At 37.7% G+C, this 22,075-nt stretch overlaps 1 protein-coding gene across 3 annotated transcripts in view; it reads left to right on the top strand.

Moving 5' to 3' along the window:
* The first annotated feature begins 6,640 nt into the window (after positions 1-6,640).
* The window catches only part of LOC127978963 (growth factor receptor-bound protein 10), a 50,495-nt gene continuing 35,060 nt past the window's right edge, over positions 6,641-22,075 (top strand). Inside the window, exons 1-2 of one of the 3 annotated variants that reach the window (XM_052583993.1) lie at positions 6,642-6,858; positions 19,092-19,205. In XM_052583993.1, the coding sequence (XP_052439953.1) occupies positions 19,155-19,205 (51 nt within the window). In that variant the 5' untranslated portion in view covers positions 6,642-6,858; positions 19,092-19,154. Of the gene's footprint in view, positions 6,859-19,091; positions 19,206-22,075 lie in introns of all 3 variants that reach the window. The other 2 variants (XM_052583994.1, XM_052583996.1) reach the window with 2 other exon arrangements.

The raw sequence follows: 22,075 nt of genomic DNA, 5'->3' as shown, positions 1-22,075 counted from the left end.
ATGCTTTCATTTTTCTAATCACAACTCTGTGTTTAGATTTCTTACTGATAATATTTCAGGAATCATGTAGTGTGTTTCCTATCCACTATCCACAAAGGTTTTGAATTGTTTGGTTTGAGCAGATTGTTTCCACAGTTCACTCAAACACTAAATCGTTTGCAGAGGTTTTTTTCACACACTTACATGTAATTTATAAGACAGAAATCTAAAAATATTACTAATTGACATATTTACATGTAATCCATTTATCATGTCAGCTCTTTATTGTGCGCATGTGGAGCGGCTTGAATGAGCTAGTCTTCTGGTAAATACAATATATATAGCTACATAAAGAATAGTATCAAAATATTAGGACATTTAAAAAAATTGTAAGTACTGCATGAAAGGCTACAAATGCAGATTCTGACTGGACATGGAACCATTTTGGTTATGGTGGTGTTTGTGAAACTTTTATTGTCACTGATATAGTGTAACGTAAGGCTAAAAGTATTTCAACATTTGAACAGAGAGGCGCTACTGCTGTCCATACTGAAATGTCAGCTGTAAAAATCCTGATAAACCAATCACAAGACTTAATTAGCATCTTTTTTATTAAAATGCATTGTAAGTCAGATGCATTTCTTGTGTAACTTTGTGTTGTTGATGTGTGCTCTTACAGATACAGGATGAGTCAGAGTTGGCCAGCACACCAGGCCAAAGGATCAGCCACTGCAAGAGCTGGTGGTGGAGAGCAAGGAAATAACAGGCGATAACCATCTGTCCTGTGCTAATGTGAATGATGTGAGATAGTTTGTGTAAAGTCACACTTATTCACATGCTGATAACCTCTGAGTGTGCAGTGGGGAAGGAGTGGGAAACCTCCTGTGAGAAATCACCAGCTGAAGAGTTTCTGGAAGAGCGCGTCACATTTGTATGTCGCAGATATGCACAAATCCAGGTAACACATCCAGGTAACACAATCTATAAACAAACAAGAATTTCACTCGCTGACTAGAGTGAATGTGATATTTTTCTGATAACTTTCTGATTGTTTCACATTAGCAAGTGCATTGCATCAATTGTTTACCTTTTTTAAATATTTTTTAATAAAAAATTTAACTATTTATATAAGAGAAAGCATGTACCTACTTGAATAAAAAATCCTACCTAATTTTGGTAATAATATAAAAAAATAAATAATGAATCCAACCATTTTCTGGATCAGTTGAGCTACATAAGGTGCTTATTTACTTATAAATAAATAGATAAAACATTAAGGCTGTAAATCATTTCCAAATAAAAATATTCATCTTGGCATTTCTAGGATCATCTAGAATCTGTCACTGTTGGTAAATCCGTTGTCTCTGTTAATCACTATGTGGGTGAGTTTTGTGTGTCTCTCATCAGTACTGATCGTTTTTAATGTGGGCGTCTACGGTAATTGTTCATCAGCCACAGTTGCCACTCATTACCTGCTCCCTATATATTGCCCTGATATTGTTGTAATATAATTTCCACAAGTATAATAAAGAACATAATGTGGAGGAGTATCTTGATGCTCCAAAAATGAAAAATGCTTACACAGCTTATGAGAGGTTATTTATGTCTTATGATAAATATGATTACTTGGCTTGGATTAAATGTATAAAATAACAGCCAGAACTCCAACAAAGCCTGCCATAAATCCTTATTGTGAAACTTCAAAGATGGATAATATGTCAACAGGCAAAAAAAAAATTAGTCTTGGAGACCGTAATACATGGAGGAATTTCCTTTCGGGTGAAAATCTAACTCCTGAACTGATTATTGCACAAGTCTCTCTCTTTTTTTTTATGGCATCTTTTTCAGCCGTATTGTGAAATGACTTGCAGGTGCACTAGAAAGTGTGTTGTGTTCTTTTCCTGTCAGAAAAACAGTGATGGTGTTCTTGTGTTTCTCAGTACTCTATTCTTAAAGGCCTGGTTTAGCCAGATGGCAGGCAGGGTGGTACAGTGTCTCCCTTTCACAAACCAAGTCAAACACTGGCCTCGACCATTTAGCTCTCTATTTCTGCAGGCCTCGTGCCCGAGCACGAGAACAATGTGGGTTTGAAGCCTCCTGAGTTTCCCTCTGCCAGACACCAACAGGAATGAGAAGAATTCCAAGTTATTAGAGGGAGAAAGATCATGTTCTGTGGATTAGTGGAACGGCTAAAAATACTTTGATCTCCTAACGGACTAGTAGTCTTGTATCTTGGAGGAAATGCTGTATGCCGCACATTTTTAAGGCTATAAACTTTAGTGGAGAGAAAAGAATTTTGGAGAGTGATCAGTCTGGAGCTGGGTGGCCAGAAAGCAGATAGAAACCTCTTTGTGTGTCAGCGCACACACCGATATGGGATTTTTAGATGCAGCACAGTTAGTTGCTCACAAACTTGCGTCCAATTCCTTCTGACTACTAATGTCTAATTAAAACTTGAACAAAGAGATTAAATTAGGCCCTTAAAGATTATTCTCCTGATTAAAGGCAGTGGTGCATGCTTGCATTACCTTTTGATTGTAGGTTGGCACAGAGTCTTTACAGCTAATCACCTTTTCGCTTGAGTTTAGTTGTGCATAATCAAATGGTGCATTCAAATCACTTTGGTCAGAGATGCACCTTTTCTTTGAAAAACACAGCAATATTTCATTATTTGAACTCTGCTTCTACAAAATGATACATAATGGACTTCAGGTGTGTATTTTTTTTCAGGTGTTTTTTTTTTTTATTATTCAATTCAGGAAGGTGAATCATTTACAGAATACTATCATATTTTGTACATGCTAGTTTTATTTTAATAAAAAAAAGCATTAATTTCAACAAATGTATCATCTATACTGACCACATCCATTGCATGCCATATTTTCTCACTGATATGCCCCCAACTCGGAAATTCAGGGCTAAAGAAATGACGAGTTAAACACACATGAATGCCACCACAAATTACAAGCAGTAAACTATGAACTTTCTTTAAAGCAATAGTTTATCCAAAAATTCTAATTTGCTGAAAATTTCCTCACCCTCAGGTTATCCAAGGTGTAGATGAGTTTGTTTCTTCATCAGAACAGGTTTGAAAAAATTCTCTGATCCTCTTCAGTGAATGGGTGCCGTCAGAATGACAGCTGATAAATCAGTACAGTACAGAGTACAGCATCACAGTAATCCACAGATAATCCACATTGCTCCAGTCCATCATCTGATGCCTTGGGAAATGAAAAAAAAGTTGCATGGTTCTAATAAATAGATCCAACTTAAAGGCATTTGAAGTGGTCAAAATACAAGTCAATAATCCATAATAACACTTCCTGTAGTGAAAAATTCCTCTCACATCAAAATCTGCCAACATAATTATTTAGAGCAGTTTTGGACTGTTAGAGCTTGTAAACGGTATTGATATGTGCATATTTCTTACATGATTCAGACATTTTCAATGGAGAGAGCTATATTATGGATAGAGGACGCTTTATATATTTAAAATATTTAAGTTGTTGGGAACGGTTTGAGGTTAAAATCTCTGGATGGATTTGTTTTTATACAAACATACACCTTTTCACTTTGCAAAATGTTAAATGATGGACTGGAGTCATATGGATTAGTTGTAGATTATTGTAAAGGTTTTATGAGCTCAAGAAGATCTTCTGACAGCACCCATTCAATGCAGCAGATCCATTGGTGAGCAAGGGATATAATGCAACATTGCTTCAAATCTGTTCTGATGAAAAAACAAACTCATCTACATCTCGAAAAAGATTTATGAGTAATCATTACTCTGCAGTGGCATTTATGTGCATTCAACTTGTAAATACAATCTTTCCATCATGACTTGAACGCACCAAGTCTTTCAAGTACCGGTAGCACAGTAGAGTGAATGGATTGTATGAAAACCTTCAAATGAGATTGTGGCGAGTGGGGCGGGGCCGAGAGGCGTGGGAACGAGGAGTGAGGCCAGGTGTAGTGATTGAAGATGAGCTGCACCTGCGCCCCACCGCCAGTATCGAGTCCCATGTAGGAGATGGAAGGATATAAAACTGGAGCGACAACCGTGAAGGAGGAGAGAGGACCAGGCCTGGGACATTATTTTATGTGTTTGCTTTTATTTATGCGCACCAGTCGTCCGCGAGGGGCTGGTGCGCTGTTTTGTATTTATTTTTCAATTATTAAAATGTTTTGATTGTCCGCCGGTTCCCGCCTCCTTCTTCCCGATGTATATGGAGTTTTAATATCGTTACAGAGATGTCAAACACTAACACCACAGAAGCACGATTCTCCAGCATGCCAATATTTGGCTGAAGGCTGGGCTTTGTAACAACTGTTGCTAGTAATGCATAGCAACACTCTTGGAATGTTTCATTCCATAACATCCATATGTGCATGCATACTTCAGCACTTTGTAGATGCTGACACATATCTCTGTGGGCCATTGACCACCCCAAATAGCTTGAATAGCTCTGGTAATGCACTGCCCTTTGTGGCTTACCAGTCAACGTATTTGAGAAAGTTAAAGTAGTGCAAATGTTTTCTTGTCAGACCCTTAAGCATGGCTAATGTCTAATTTGTGTTTACAGGGGAGGTTAAGTGTGGCTCTCCTATGTGGTAATACTGAAAGTCACTCACTTAATATTTTCCCTTAGAGGAGAAAAACAGAACCAGGGTCCACGAAACATCTGTATCTTCCAAAGATTTGTCAAAAGTAACCAGTGGAATTTTTACATAACGTGGCTTCCCAGTGTAGGAAATGAGTCTGTTTATGTGGTTAAACCATTTTCATTGGAGATTTTCAGTGGGAAATTTCAATTTAGAGAACTTTCAATGACTTTTTATGTTAGGGATGAGTAAAACCACATTTTGTTTCCAATCCAAGACCAGTTATTTCTTATATCGATACCACTTATACCTCTTTTAAATTAACTGCTTTCTGTGATATCCAAAGATAAAATGGATATTACCAGTTTACCGTTTAAAAGCCATTTGTAAGACAGGCCTAAAATGTAAATGATTAGATAATTATTATTATTACTATTTTTTTATTTATTAACCCCGTAAAGCTGACATATGATGTAAAAAAAAAAACATCAACGTTTGTTGACCCATTAGACAAAATATAAAAGAAAATGTAAAAGAGATTGCATAAATGTTTTATGTTTGTATCATCTACATCCATACGTCAGGATTTTATGGGTTATATTGTATGATATAGCATGGTGTTCATGTCTGAGAAGGAAAAACAGGAAACATTTTATTCAGAAGACCAAAACTGAGCAGAAATATGCAATTCGGTGCTGTTATTTATTTATCTGTCTGTTGTACCATAATATGGATCATGTATAAGTTCATCTTCAAGTAATAGTAACAATATACAGTAGAAGTTATTCTTATACTGCTGATTCATGAAGAAATCATCATTCTGCGGTGTTATGTAAGATGAAAATAAACCTGACTTTAACATTTGACCTTTCAGCATTGATCCCTGTGTTCAAATAAGTAAAAGAAAACAAATATATTTTTGTATCAATATCAACAATGTTTGTCAGCATCAGTATCTTAAGTACCTATAGTTCAAGATTGAGCCACCCATCATGATTCTGTGTCACTCAAGAAGATGTCTGATATCTGATGTCACTGACCAAAACAAACAAACAGACAAAAAATCTCCATGAATACATCTTCAGATATCTTTCCTATATAAGGTTTCACCAGACAAAAGTAATGCTGTCTCCATCTGAATTGTACAATCAGTATTGGTCCCATAGGAGCATCTTATAACCGCTTCTCCTGGATTTCCAGAGGTGTGTCCCGCCAGGTTTGGCTGAGGGCCACGTTTCATGAGATGGCTATATGTAATCCCAAGCCCACCCTGATCCTGTCAACACCCAGTGTCCATTGCTCCTGGAAATGCTTTCCTGGTCTCCAATGTGTGACTCCTCGGCTTCTGGAAGTGATGATAGCCTCAGATTGATTTTGTACTGTATAGCAATTTCAGAGAGATAGCATATGTTTAGAAGATGTAACCTAATTACCAGGCAATATCATAAATCATCAGATGCAATGTAAGTCTCGTGTGATGTAATACATGGACAGAAGGTACCGTGGTGGAATGTGATGGGAATTTCAGCTCAAAGAGAGGACAATATGAGGCCATATCACATATCAGTGTTGTGGTTCACCTTGCATGATTACATATCAGATTAGATGCTGAATTTAACACAGAGAGAGGGATAAATTTATACCCCCGATTTCACAGACAAGGCTTAAACCTAGTCCCAGACTAAAATGTAAGTATGAGCTGTATCAACTGAAAGAAACTTGAACTGATTGATCATTAAATATATCAGTGCCTTTGTTTTGTCTCAAGATGCACACCAGTAATGTGTTTTCTAATGCACGTTTATGAAAAATTACTTAAATGTCCTAATTAACTACCTAATACTGGTAGTCTAATCCCTGTCTGTGAAACCAGTCCTTAGTCTTTTTAACGACATGCACTGTATAAAGGTTATAGATCACGTAATTTTCGCTGACTAACAACTTTCAATTTAATTAGCTGAACAATCGCTGTGAACAATTCCTTCTGAATTTTAGGACAATGGGTTAAAATAGGCGGGTTGTAAATAAGGAGGTGTGTCTTGTGCGTAAAGGGGCGGGGCTGGAAGAGTTCCTCACCCTCGTGTTTGAAGCAGTCAGCTGAGCCCAACTTGTGCGGACGCGGCTCTAACCTCGTACAACATGCAGGATCACAACGCAAACGTTTAACCCTGTGCACTTTTTTGTCATTCCAACGTGTACAGAAAACAATCTAGTCAAACACCGTTTCTTTTAATTCCATTTTGCCGTTCTTTCCCCGTGAAGAATACCGATTTGGAGGTGAGTATTCCAGACTGTTTGGATGGATGGATGGGGGCTGTGTTGAAAACATGGTTTCGTGCTCATGCTATATCTATAGATATACGGATGTAATTTACGAATATGCATTTATTAAGCGTTTTGTAATGTAATTCACTGCCAAAACATACCCATCAACAAAGGAGTAGCTCATATATTTCATAATAGGGTCGATTTAAAGGAAACTTGATATTTATGAATGAGATGCATGCATGCTTATAAGTTTTATGAGTGAAACTAGTTTTGATCATAGAGTCTGGTTTGCAGCCAATACCGGTAAACTTTGCGCACGGTGTTTACAAACAACTTCAAGAGTGCATTTATTTTTAGATCGTATTTATAGATTTACTTCTAGTTCGTGCTTACGGTGTAGACATCTTTTCCTTAGGGCTGGGAATCGAGAACCGTTTAAAAAAAATTACTGGAACCGAATGATTTACATGATGTGATTTTCATGAAGGAAATCGAACGATGCGAACTGTTCTGAACTGTTGACAGTTTTTAACGCACTAATATTCGTTAAATAACCGCTACTAAAAAGCGCAAAACACAAGTCTTTAACTTAAAGTGAATAAAATAAATAAAAAACGCACACCCGTTCATAGTCCTGTTCGCCAATTGAATGCATCTTGTGAGGTGTGGTGGGAGCTTTCATACACTTGCTCTTCAACCCTGGACCTTTTTTTGTCAATCTGTGGATTTTTTTTAATCTTTTTTTTAAGCGAATCAACATCCGCTACTTTGCCCGATTCCAGAGCAGCGAATGAATCGGTTCTTTGTAGTGATTCTGAATCAACTGGAGCGGTTATGAAGAGAAGTAAAAGTTACTGCGCTATGGTAATGACTGGATGTTCATTTGGCTGTTAAAGATAAATATGCAGGTTAGTTTGATCAATGAAAAGTTACCACGTTTGTTTGTTTTTTATTTAAAGTGGTCATATGAAGTAGCTAAAAATAATATTATTTTGGAGTAATGCGATGTGTTTAAGGTTGAAAAAACATGATTTCCCACATGCTGTAAATCATTGTTGCTCCTATATGCCCTGCCTTTCTGAAATGTATAGATTTTTACAAAACTCATTGTTCTGAAAAGTGAGGTGTATGCTGATTGGCCAGCTATCCAGTGCATTGTGATTGGCTGAATTCCTCAAGCGTGTGAAACAAATATTACGCCCATTACCATACAGTGATGCTGTGTGTCCTGGCGCAACAAGACAAAACCAGTAAAACCCATTACAAATGAGGCAATTGTCGCATCCAGTGGGAACATTATTACTGATTATAATTACTTGTACTGTCTTTTTACTCGTTGCGTATCGTGCCTAGTAAACATAAAACCCATGTCTGCATTTGTGATTAGAGAAACGATAAACAACAAGCGCTACTCTACACTGATCAAAACTCGCATTTATAAAGTGAGAATAAAAGTTACCCCTCCTTTCAGTGCATGAACATTTGAGCTGCATTATACAATCTTCCCACATGGTGACGTAGACATGTGGGGGTGTGTTAGAATGAGCCATTTTAGGTAGGAGTGGTTGACTCTTAACTTATCTCTTTGTATTTGAGACTTTAGTCTGTGCAACTTGACAGATCTACATTATGCACCAGAGCTTGTAACACTCCAAAAAGAAAGGAAATTTTTAAATCGCATCATATGACCCCTTTAATGTATAGGCTCAGATATTGGATTGCATTTATGCCACCTCTAAAAAGACCATGTAAACAAACCTTTTGATAGAATTTTATTACATTAATTTCTGATTTGAGTTATTCTAAAATCTGACATGATTTCTGGGAAAGCCCTATGATTCCTATACTGAATTTTGATGCAGATGTTGTACATTTGGCCTTACCTTTGTGTTTACATGTGTTTCGGACCATATATTTAGCTATATATATATATTATATATATTATATATTATATATATATATATATATATATATATATATATATATATATATATATATATATAGACCATATATTTACCATATATTTAGCTCATTTGAGTCTAAAATGCTTGATGTCGATGTGCTATTAGACCATAAACTGCAACATAATCTTACATTATGGGACTGTCCAAATGTTTGATTTGCATGTGTCATAAAATGCTAATTAGCTGTTTTTCATTTCAAACAGTTGTCCAAAGAAATTGTCCAGAAAAGTTATGTAATAATCTTGTACGAGAACGCTCTCTTTCTTTGACACATAAACTAACACAAAGGAGGAGGTGTATCTGTTTTCTTTTTTCAAGGAAGGAAGGGAAGTTGTTCAATGGTTCTCTAACAATAGACTGGCCGAGTGCATGGGTTGGATTTTTAAAGGCATGTTCAGGCACACATATATGAGTTTGTCATTCTCCTTCTCTCAGACACCTCTCAACTAGATATGTGTGGGTTTTATTTGGCAGAGATTCTGCAAAAAGCAATGAAGCAAGACGACAACTCCAAATTGCTGCCTTCAGGGCTAGAGGGTTCAATTTAATGTCATTTCAGTTCACAATTTCATACATCTGGTGTTCACTAAGGGAGGTAAGAATAAGGAGACACTTGATAACATCAAACACGCCAACATATTCTGGTTCAGATGGCACAGATTGAACCTTTTTTTCCACTTATCCCCATATTTTTGGGCATTGGTTTTATCTTTAAGCCAAGATGACATGTCAGATTAGAGGTATAGTTGTAGAATTAGGTGTATAGTTTGTTTGAGATGTATCTTGATGTGACGTTAAGAAGAATTCACACAGAGGTTTGCGACAACAAAACAACCAAAAGTTTTAATTTCATTTCTATATTTTGAAAGAAAAAGTGATATCATTGAACTTCTAATGTCTCTTAATTTCTCTCTTTTTCCTCTCATTTCTCTGATGTTGCAAATTGTCTCCCACCTTCCTACTTAATCTGGCTATGCTCCCTCAATCTTAGGCACCAAATGTAAGCATTCATCCTAAAAATAAGCAAATCAGCATGCACTCTACAATCCTGTGAAACAGCAGTTATCTTGCTTCAAAACTGTGTAAGAGAGAGAGAAAGAAATGATGTGAAAGAAGTTTATGAACTATTATTAGCGTTGGCCAAATGGAGTCTTAGGGGAGAAAGAGAGAATAAGCAAAAGTGCAAACATTTTGACTGAAAGACTAGTGTTACATGTGCTCTTAATTTAACCATTGGTGACTGATCCAAGACCCCATGTGTTTGTTTTGGTCAGACTTGCTGAAGTCTATACAAAAGTGGTTTTGGTCAATCCAAAGCTGTTTTATTTAAAGCAGGAGTTCACTAAAACTACATATGAACTGTCATAACCGATCAAACTCTGCTGGCTTGCATAGACAGTTAGCGGGAACACGTTTTGGTTTTTGTTGCGCTTCAGACTCAGTCTCCAGTCTGATTTTTCATTTTCTCGCTAGCTCTTTTGTTTGTGTGTGGTCACACGGGTGGTCCATATTAGATAGATTCTGACCTGATTTTGGAGTCTTGGAACACACACATACCCAGCTGCCTCCGATGGACTGTCAGTCCGTCACAGGGCACTAGTTCTTTTGATCTCCCCACCGTACCACTGCTAGCTTCCAAAGCTTAACGTCCTTCCATGCAATTCAATACATCACAATGCACCACTCCTCTTTTTGTCCACTGTATTCTTCTGCGGCTCAGCATTATGAACAGGTCAGCCCTGATGGTTGCTAGTCCAACATTCTAACTTTCTTTCACAGCGAAAGCTTAACTTTTTGTCTAACTTGTATCCTTTGAACTATTTTATGTTGACCTTTGACCTGATTCCACCTATTAGTCAGAATTTCAATGTAGGAAAAATTAAGTATCCAATGATAAATATGCAGTATTGGTTAATAATGATAAAACAAATGGACCAAAAACCAACCTAGTTTGATGTGTAGAAAATGGATCTTGTCTTCAAGCAACATTCCTTCAAAGTTTTGGGTGTAGTGGAAGACTCTGGTAATTTCTGCCTGTCAGACTGAACTAAGTTGTATTGGAATTTTTAGTAGGGTATGTGGTTATTAAAGAAATACTGATGTCTTTAACTTAAGTGGTTTTTAACTTTAGTTTGGTTTAGTGATGCAACAAAATTGTTGTTGTTGTTATTATTTTTGCCAAAACACCCAAACCTGAAATTCAATAAAGAATTCAGTATTTCAACAGAACAACTTTTACATATTGCTAGTGTAACATCAGTTTTGTTCATGGTAATGTGCATCAACACTAGAGCCTGATTGATATATAGTTTTGCTGATTTTAGTGGCCGATATGAGCCTGTCACAGATACATCATTATCGGCAGATATGCCACAGATATAATAATTATATTTTTTTAATTCGAAAACCCAGATAAAATGCTTGTAAATTATGTAATTTTGTGGTTTGTCCAGCAGAGCATGTTCCATTGTTTGGTACTGGTGATCTGGATGAAATGCTTTAAAGTTTAAGTGTATGGAAAACCACTGAGATGCTGAATGGGCATATCTCAATAACGGCACGGTGGATTCGCACCAAATTCAGGGGATCCCTTCAGCTCGAGGGAACAATCTTGAACGCCAAGTCGAGTGTACATTTCGAAGCCCTGTTTCGAATGAGGCCACCCCCTCATCGATAGCCCCCGATCTAGCAATCCCAGTTGGTTACTGAAACACAGAGCATGGCGTTCGAGAGGGCTCTACAAGCTGAAGGGATCCCCCGAATTTGGTGAAGATCTGCCACTGTGTTCGCGAAATAGTGACACCAGCCAACACTTTCACTTTGGTGAGGAGATCTCTTGTTCAGGCAGCAGCCTTCAAGTGTTGTCTTATTCAAATGTAAGTGCCCTGCAAAGTGGACTTCATATGATATTCCTCCATTATTCCAGTTCCAAGGGAATTGACAAATTTTCAGTGCATCTCTATCAGAAACAGTTATTTGTCTATCAGTAAATCATGTATAAGACTACATTAGAGGTTTTAATTTATTGATCGATATATTGGATATTTAATTTGACATAATTTGTCACAGTTATATAGCACTTTTCTGGGTACTCAAACCACCTTACATGGGGGGGGGGGGCATTCTTAAATGTTACATTACAATTGTATGAAATTTACCTGTAGCATTTAAAATAAGAAAAAAAGGGTCCTGCAGTCCTTCAGCATTCAGCACTAACCCCTGTCAAACACTCCTGAACCAGCTAATCAAGGTGTTCATGGTTGGTTAAAAAATTACAAGCAGGTGTGTTGTGTAGGAATTGAAGTGTGCAGGAATGTTGCTCTGCAAAGGCAGGGCTGAAGACCTCGGAACAATTTATTTAGAAAAAATATAGGTCATTTATTGGTTATTGTCTTATCTGTATCATCCAGAATTTATCACTCATTGGGCCTTACATAACAGACAGATACACTACTGCGAGTACAGCTTCACAGACTTCCATGTTTCTTTCTGTGGCATTATCATCCAAGTGGATACTGAAGTCACTGAATTCTACATGTATGTACCACTTTTCACGCCAACATATTGATTAGCCCAGCTGTAACCCTGTACAAAACGATGCAAAGAGGAGCTAGATGAGGCATTTCCCAGTAAACATTATAGTACTTGTTTGCATTTAGAATAGCCAAAGTTGGAGTAGACATGAAGCTCAAGGTACCTTTATCTTGTTGGGTTTTTTTTATTTATTTGACCTGGCTGACCTTGCAAAGGAAAATATCCAATGGTGCTGGGTGACTCTTGATGAAAACAAAAAAAAGGTTTCAGAGTGGTTGTCTTGTTCACCTTCCAGAAAGAATGGTATGACTATTATTAAGGAAAGAGGGGCATTTGACCTGTGTTTGTGTACATACTAAAGGGAGGATGAGGACAGGACACTCTAGGCCTTGAAATTCCTTGGAAGACATGAGAGGCAGTGCTGGGATTTGTTCACCCTCTTAATTTGCCTCCCTGATAAGACCTTGGTACATCAAGCATTTCACCCATCTCTAAACAATGAGTTTAACAGCTTTGTGTATATTTTTTTCATTATTAAATCTGATTTTGCTTTGCTCTATACACACATCGGTTCTTGTCGGTTCTTGTGCGGAGTGCTACCCAAAACACTGGTGGACCATATCGGTATGTGGCAGCTTTATGTAGTGTCTGATATCTTAACAATAACAGGTTGGATTACGTAACTGAAAACAATAGAGCCTCTGTCAATCAGCACTCAAAACTATGGGAGGTGAAGATAAATAAACTGGAACCACTTGAACTTGTAAAATCTCCTTTTTTTTTTGCAATGGATTTCAACATCAAGTTAGGGCATCTGTCTTTTTTATTCATCGAATCACCATATGATGCAGAGAATGAACCCTGGTGAACTTAAAAAGTAATGAGGCAGTTACAGAAAGTCGATTTGTCATGCATCTGGACTTCACGTAGGCCTTACAACTTCAACCGTAACGATTTCATCAGTATTTGCTGTTAAAAATGACTTCATTGTTGTCAACCAAGTAAATGACATTTGCAGATTATGACACGAGTTTAGTGTGAAGTGTTTAGCATGTCCAGAAGTTTTAGACAATACCATGTTCTTTTAACAGAGAAGGCTGACAATTACCACCAATTTTATCATGCCTAATAATCTGTTTTTGAACACAAGAACTTGACTTCTTTGGCTACTGAGTCTAACTTTACAGGCTTTCCTAAGGTTAATCAAGTCTTTCAGGGAAAGACCAATGCACCTGATTGAACCACCTTTGCTGGCCTAACAGAGGCAACCTAAGAGTGTGCTCTCAATCATCAGCAAGAATCTCTGTGTATGTGCATGAATGTGTGTCGCTTTTCTTCTCTGTCAGAATAATGAGCTTGGCCATTGATGCGTAGCGGGCCTGAACAGTCTTTCATTGCTGGATGTTAATTTGAGGTTTTGGAGCTGTGCTCATGCTGTTCAGCAGCTCCAGGGTTGAGTCTTGAATCCAGCGTTGAGCACCACACATTTGGGCTTACTGTTTCTCAGTTTGCAGTGTCATGTGGCGCTAAAGTAAACTGTCAGCTTGTTGCTTGTTGGATCAAAATGTTTTGGAATGGAAATCAAAACTATTTCAGTTAACTCTTTGTCTTTCTCTAGCTCTTTCCTGGTCAGTTTTGTTTCTGCTCACTTTTTAAGCACTACTATGGCACAGCTCCCTTCTCACAGCTCTTCCGAGATGAGTTTGAAATTGTGAAGTGCTATTTTAAGTAGTAGATTCTGTCATGAAATATGCTGTGCCAAACAAGCTGGCTGTCAAAGTACTACAGGGGACAAAGTATTACAGTCACAAACTGCCCATACCTGTCAGTGCTTGATAGGGATGTAACGATATTATCAATGGTAATATGATCTTGATCTGCTATTTTCGTGGTCACATGACAATATGAAATGGTAGGTCTTTTGAGCAAAAAGTGTAGTTTTTCAAATGTATTTAAACTTCTTAATCTAACATAAAAGATACGTGTTTTTTGACAGCCGATTCCGATATATTGAAAAAGTGTGGTTGATGGCAGATATAAAGCTGATATATATATTTTTTATTTTAATTAATCAAGAAAGTTGAAATATTTTGAAAATGGATTAAAAAATAAATGGGAATCATATTTTTTCAAATAAAGTCAAGGTACATTTTACATACAGCACACAGTGAAAATGATATGAATATGAAAGTGGGCAAAATGCATAAAGCACAGCATAATTTTAAATCACAATTTTACGATTGCACCTCTTCAGTGAACACATCAGCCAAACAGAAAAACGTATTGGCCGATGCCGATATTTGAAAAATAAAAATTGATTTTAAGTTTAAGGATTCCAAGATGCGCTCGGCTGCCTTTAAATCCTTTATTTCACAAAGGTCCAGGTCCGAGCAACAAAGGGGCCCTGGCCTATCTCATTCTAAGGATCAAAGGTGGGCTCAGAAGACTAGTGTCGTGACTTGCGCCCCTCCCCCACCTGCGGGTAGGGCTCAAGAGGGGCATGGGTTTAAGGGTGACAGGCAAGATTTGAGGGAGGTGATCCAGACTAGGCTTTCTCAATGCTCTTGTCTGGACCAGAGTAAAACCTGAGCCATCTACTGTACACGGCTCTTCTGACTTTTCCTCCAGTACAGTCCATTTCATCTACCCTACTGCTAGGTTTTTTGTATTCAATACTAGACTTTTTCTGTAGCACTACTCTGACCTGTTCTGTTTTCTGACTTTTTAAGTTTGGCTAAGTCAGGGCCTCCTGCTGTTGACTGATTATAGTGATGAAAAGGCTTCACACTGAAAGTTGGTCCTGGAAAATTGCCTACTGTGTGAATTCAAACACACCCCAGGATTGATTCCGGGATCGATCCTGGGTTGGGAACCTAGTAACATTGCTGGGTTTGGTCCTGGAACAAGCTCTGTGTGAAACAAAAGCCAGAACAAATGCTGTAAAGGGTGTGTGGTGGATCCCCAGTATAACACTGCAACCTCAGGACCTGTGGGTCCTTCTCATGGGCTAGTACTCTTCTGAGTACATGCTTCGTGGCATGCTCCCTCTCTTCCTTTGGTAGGGGTTGAACCCTCCGCTCTTGAGCTCTATGGTAGTGACATCAGGTAGTTGGGCCACTTGCTCTATTTGGGTTGTCTTTGAGCCTGCTGCTCCCGATTGAGGATCTGTGGACTTTTCTCAGTGAGTCCTCCACTCGTTTGAGCTCCTTTGAGTAGCAGTGCCCTTGGGGATTTCATATGAGCACGCGCCTCTCGATCTGAGCTTCGGAGTCTGTTCTGTGTGCGTGCCACAGTAGGGCTCCTAGGCTGGTTCAATACAGCTTCAGTTACCCCTTAAGCAATTGTGTTTCTAAATCCATGCTATGGTAAGTGCACAAGTTGAGTTTCTAATCACTTTCTAAGATCCACATTGTTGTAAATGTGCACGCTAAGCATTCTGTGCACTTTCTAAAATCCTGTATGGTAAGAACCATGCGCTGTCAGCCTCGTTCCCTTTCTCTTAGTTGGTTTAGGCCCCATTTCTTGCCTTGAGCTCCACTTAACTTATGTATCTCTGTAGATACATTTCTGAGCAGGGTATTGCTACCAAAGATCTGTTGAGTCAGTTCTTTGAACAGGTTTATTCAGGGCGACTAGACATAGTCTCAGAAAAATGGCTGCAGGAATCTCAGTTTAAATGGTATCTTCAGATTTGAAATAAACTTAATTTCAACCAATTACTTTCTGGATTTCTTAAGGACTGATTTCATGTATCTGTATATGAAATAAAAAAAACATTCAGTGTGGTACAAAGGCAGTGTCTATAACTTTTAATCTTTTTAAGCATTAACAACTCTGGATTATGTATAGTAAAGCCTAAAGTGTCTTCTTTCCAAAGATGTGTGTAGCACACTTTTGTCAGGAACTGTTACCATTTTAAGTTAGGTAGGTGATTTTCAGCTATGTGTTCCAAAATGGGGGGAGCAGGTTAACCTGTTAGGCATGGCCCTGGAAATAGATTCTGGACCTCCAAACATTTTTGTAATTTTGGTCCAAATTTTTAAAGGATGTTTTATCCATTCATTATCAATTTTGATTGTAGGAACCAGTTTAATGTTTATAAAAAGTATAATATGGACAAGGGTGTCCCTTTGATTTTGCTCTGTTCTATTTCGACCCATCCTGATTATTTGTCATTTGTGATCCAGGCCACTACCGCAGTTAACTGAGCTGCCCAGCAGTGACGAAATGATAAAAAAGTATATCTATAAAGTAGTGCTGTCAATCGATTAAAAAAAATTAACTAATTAATCGCACAATTTTTTTAAATTAATCGCGATTAATCGCGATTAATCGCAATTAAAAGACTGAAACTTTTTGGATATGTAAATGTAAAATGTAAATAATTAATGTAAACTCAAGACAAAGAAACTATTTAAATTCAAAATATGATTGTTTATTGGAATTTTTGTTTAACTTGTAACACAGATTTTCTCATGTAAACAACATACCTGCAATAAACCATCAATATTCTCCAAATTAACTGTTGGCTTGAAAGCCATATTTATTACAGAAATAAAAACACAGGCATGTAAGTACCATTTGAATTTCAAAACAATCAATGCCAATAAAAAACAAAAATGATTTCCATGTTGAATTCTAAGTGGACTGCAAAAAAAATTCCAAAGTATAGTCATTGCCAGTGCTTTAAGTGGGCCGGTATGCACCAGTACTCAGTACCGCCACTTCCAAATATAGCTCTTGAGCGTATCGCCACCTTTCCGTGCGCCCAGAACGTGCTTGTAGCGTACCGGTACGCTCATTTGGACATCTGTTTTAATAGAGGTTTTAATCTTTTACCTGCACTGCCGATTTTCAGAGCGCCCTTCACAATGCAAGCTTCCTAATTCATCCCACCGAGAGCAGAAACTACATTACCCATTCACCCTTAAGTTATTCAAGTGAATAGCGCATGTGTCGCTTTTCCCACTGTTAAGTATCATCAGCTCAACGTGGCCGGAGAAGGTGTGTGAAACTCGTTGTGAGTTATACTAAAGCAAAATCTTGAGTATTTATTGTCTGATAAACATTAAAAACTGTCTGCGGAGGTTGAGTCGTCCTGCAGCCCCCGCCGGCTGCTCATTGGCTGCAGCATCTTTTTTCTAAGTTCTAAAAAAATACCGTAGACGGCAAGGCACAAATTTAGAAATTCATTTATCTAATTAATCTAAAGCCTATGCACAAAGACAATATGATCTTTTTGTCCCCTTTTTGTTTTAAAGCTTGATGAAGAGAGAGAGCGCAAGTTGCTGCAGCTGCGAGGAGGATAGTGATGCACGCGTACAGGAGTGATTGACAGTTCGCGGCACTGTGTACAAAAAATACTCCGCTACACAATTATTTCGTTATTTCGTTTAAGCTTATTAACGTTAGCGTTACAGAAAGGTCTGATTTACGCACTGTTACAGTCATTGTTTTTTTTTTTTTTTAAACAATGACATTTGAGTTCATGATTTTAATGTTGCTGTTTCTTGTGGCAGACTAAATGAAGAGTAATGTTTCTTGTGGCAGACTGAAGAGTAATCCGGCAGAGTTTTATACTGAAACTTTCCGTCTAAAAGTCCTTCCTTGGTCTTATCCATATTTCTTTGCACGTTGAACACACATAGGCCACAACTGGAAATAAAAAAAAAACTGCAACCGCGTTAATTGCGTTATTTTTTTTTAACGCGTTAAATATTTCAAATTAATCGAATGCGTTAACGCGCTAATTTTGACAGCACTACTATAAAGTATACTATAATTTGCATTGCAGGAGCATGATGAGTTGAAAAACATTGTTTTCGCCTTCAAGTCAGCATAAAATGGAAATCCGCCTACCAATTTAAAAAAAAAAAATGTAGCTTGTTATTCTTAAATTTTTTTTTTAACAAGTTCAAATTCAGCCAATCTGTACCCATGTCATAGTGTTCATGTGGCTCAGTGGTAGAGCATTGTGTTTGCACAAATGGTTGTGGGTTCAATTCCCAGGAAATCCACATACTGGTAAAAAATGTATAGCCTGAATGCACTGTAAGTCGCTTTGGATAAAAGCATCTGCTAAATACATAAATGTAATTGTAAATATATAGTATGGAAGAAATGATGTTGCTATTTCCATTTCAGACTTTAAAGAGGTCATGAACTGAGACGTCAAAATACATTAAAGAGGCCAATGTGCTATAAAACATTCTGTCAGTTTGTTTCAGGACTCTTTCAGGACTTTTTTTGTTTCAGGACTTTTTTGTTAGTCTAAAATGTTCTGACAGTAATGTCGCACCATTGTCGTGTGAGTAACTGTTTTTAGTGTGGTCACTATTGCTTTGTGTCTTAATACAAATCTTTTGACATGTATGGAGTATTTATGCAGTTTTAATCTAAATCACAGCAGCGTCCATCTGTAAAGCATGTAGGCTGTCAAACATGACACAAGTGTTAGCCAATCATAGCAGTGGGCGTTTAATCCGCCATGCCTATTCCAACAGAGCGTTCTGATGAGGGCAGCATTGCATATTGGACTGTATAAATTAAAGATTATTCTTTACAAAAGTTAAAAAAGCTTTTCAATCAAGAGCTGTGAGTGATTTCTTTGCTGTTGTTGAAATTAGTAATTTAGAAAACACTGATTTACTCACAAATACAAAATACTACTTTTTATATAAATGTAGTGCTTTTCACTGAGGTATATTTTTGCGATATTAAAGTCTCTCTCTGTTTTTCTCTCAGGCTGTTGCACAGAGGTTTGGAGGTGCATGTGACAGCTCACACCATTTGTGGGGACTCTTGAGTATGGCTTTAGCTGGATGCCCAGACTACTTCCCCCATCATCCAAACTACCAGGTAAAGCCTAGTATAGAAGTATCTGTATTGCTCCTTCTGAAGCAATGGAGTCTACAAAGTTTTCCAGTTCAGCAGGGCACTGTGTCAGTGTTTCCTGACCGTGCTGTAATGGCTCCTCGAGCGGAATCTGCATGCAAACCTGAGCGCTCACATGCACAAATCCACCTGAACCAGCACAAAGGGACTCATCGCTTCAGCACATCGGTTCCCGAGGGTTCTGTGGCATGTCCGCATGTCTTTCGTCGCCATGGCATTGCCATGGTGCTGCACAGCTGACATTCAAAGTGGCGGCTGTTGCTATTTATACCCGGGCTATGCAGTCAGCCCTCTCTCTAAATTGGACTCTGCTTGTCTTCTCAGTCTCTTTAATATGATTCCTTTCATTTAAATTGGACAAACTATCCAGCACTTTCTTTCTCAGACCCTCCCCCTTCTTCCCTGCCCCCACCTGGGATGGTTGTACAAGTGGCTGGTGCTTGTGAACGTGGCAGAGCTTGAGTGTATACGGTGAAGGCAGGGTTTGGGCCGCCCTCTGTCTGTGGCCGTATATAACTCTGCAGGGGGTTTCTCAGAGCCACAGGCACCTGGCCTGGATCTTCCCAAGCAGGGGGGTAACGCAGCCCAAATATTCACTTCAGGCATACACAACTCAGGCACCCTGGCTTGCACTGTGGTTTTGCTCTTTTTCTTTTTGAGGCATTAAAGGGACCGTAGTCTCCGTTCACTTTTATTCATTAATAATATGACCAAAATATTTTAAATTAAATCTTGAAAAACATTAATAAAACATTAAAAAATGAAATGTCTTTAAATTAAAATTAAGCCAAGGTTAATGATAAAAATGAATGCAAACGAATAGTAAAATGTAATGCAACAGATATGTATTAATGTGTATGTTAATTTATTAATCTATTATTGTTTTTTTATAGACTTTGTTATGCCTTTATTTGGACAGGATAGTATAGAGTAGACAGCATTGGATGGAGATAGAGGGCAGAGGGCTTGGCAAAGGACCATGAGATGGGATTCGAACTCGAGTCACCATTAGCACATTTGTATTTAGGGATGCACCAATCCGATACTATATCGTACAGATATAATCTACTATGCATCAGTATCTCTTGCATTTGTGTTTTAAACTTTTCTATGCAGAGCACTATGCGCTGTGACTCCGTATTGCTTCAAGAGCATTATTCTGCACACGGGATGTGCATAACCGCTTTGTACCACTCTGTATTGGAGCATTTTCATATTATAATACTTTTGCGCAATGAAAGATTATTAATAGCCTTTCTTGATCTGTCCTATCTATCATATGTTTCTGCCTCCATTACTGTGCTATACATGTCTTTTTATAGAATGTATTTATAAATAAATATATGTACTTTTTTTATTAATGTTTTTGCAACAATACAAAAAGCAATGTGTAAAATTTTACCAGATTTAGTCCTACACGTATTCACTTTTATTTGTTCCCCAGTCTACATTTATAATGATGCTAAAATTACAAATACATTAAATTTTAAGGTTTGTTTATACATTTAGACAGTATCATAGAATTTTATATTATCCATTTATCGCTATGACATGATAATATTTAGTAGCTTATTGTAATTGGCCAGAATTTTAAAGGGGTCATGAACTGCCTTTGTTTTTGTACTGTTCTCTGAGGTCCACTTACAATGTTATTAAGATTCTTACGTAAAAAAAAAAAAAAAAAACCTCATACTTTAGTAGTTAGATTTTTTCTGTCTGTTTTTAACCCCCTCATTGGAATACTCTGTTTGAATAGGCATGGCGCAATGTAGACTCAGCACACTGCTATGATTGGCTAACAGCTGTGTATGTTTGACAGTGTATGATCCTCACAGATGGATGCTGCTGTGGTTTGTCAAAAAGGCATAAACAACTCGATAAATATCAAATGATCTGTAAGAAGAGGAAAAAGCAATAGTGATCACGTAATGAAAACAGTTACTCACATGTATGTTGCTACATTACTGGCGGATTCAATATTTTTGAAAATAGCAAATCAAATTGTGCCTTGTTTGTTAATTAATTTGCGGTAAAATTAAGAGAACAAAGGACCAAGTTCTTCCTTACACAGTCTGGATGTTCATTAAAGATAAATTTCATTCACCCTTTCCTTACATTGGGATCAGAAGGAAGGCAAATCTTTTCCACTACTTGCCACTGCACATCGTTTTGTTGTCTTCAGAGCATCTTTGTTTGGTTTCTGCGTAGACCCGTATTTGCCTCCTCTTGTAAACACTGCATGCTCGAATCGGTGGGCGGGGCTAAACAGGCAGCAGTGTAGGAGCAGGCGTAGATCTTCCTCTGTGGAGGCGGTGCTTACCCACACTATTACATCATAAAGTCATACATTCCACAAGTAGTTGTTTTTGGCAAACTGCCTTCAATATAAGCTATTTTTAGACTAATGACACAGTTTTGAGTTCTGAAACTTACAGGATGTCTTTATAGTACAATGACTTATGTCAAAAGATCAAGGAAATTTTGGTTTCTCAGTTCATGTCCCCTTTACTCAGTGTTTCTCTATATGTATTCTTATAGATTTTTTTTTTCCTGAGAAGTGTACATCTTTGTTTCATTTTTCTTAGTATCAATAATGCAAATTTAGTTAGGTCGGTTGGTTATTCGTTATGTCTTTTCCTCTTTAGGTATGGTTAGGGATTAGTTCCGTGCGGAGTTGCAAGTCTTAAGTTGCTTGTAGTTGATGAGGATGACAATTAGGGTCAGAGGTCATAGGTCAAAAGGAGACTTGGAATTGTGTTTCAGGTTTATAACTGGGTGTCTGGTCACCAAGAGCCAAATGGGAAAGTTGAGCAGTTGTGTTTATGTTTGTGTAT

The sequence above is a fragment of the Carassius gibelio genome, chromosome B19 (genome assembly GCF_023724105.1).
Source record: "Carassius gibelio isolate Cgi1373 ecotype wild population from Czech Republic chromosome B19, carGib1.2-hapl.c, whole genome shotgun sequence".
NCBI classification, from domain to species: domain Eukaryota; kingdom Metazoa; phylum Chordata; class Actinopteri; order Cypriniformes; family Cyprinidae; genus Carassius; species Carassius gibelio.
This window is presented reverse-complemented; position numbering and strand designations above follow the sequence as displayed.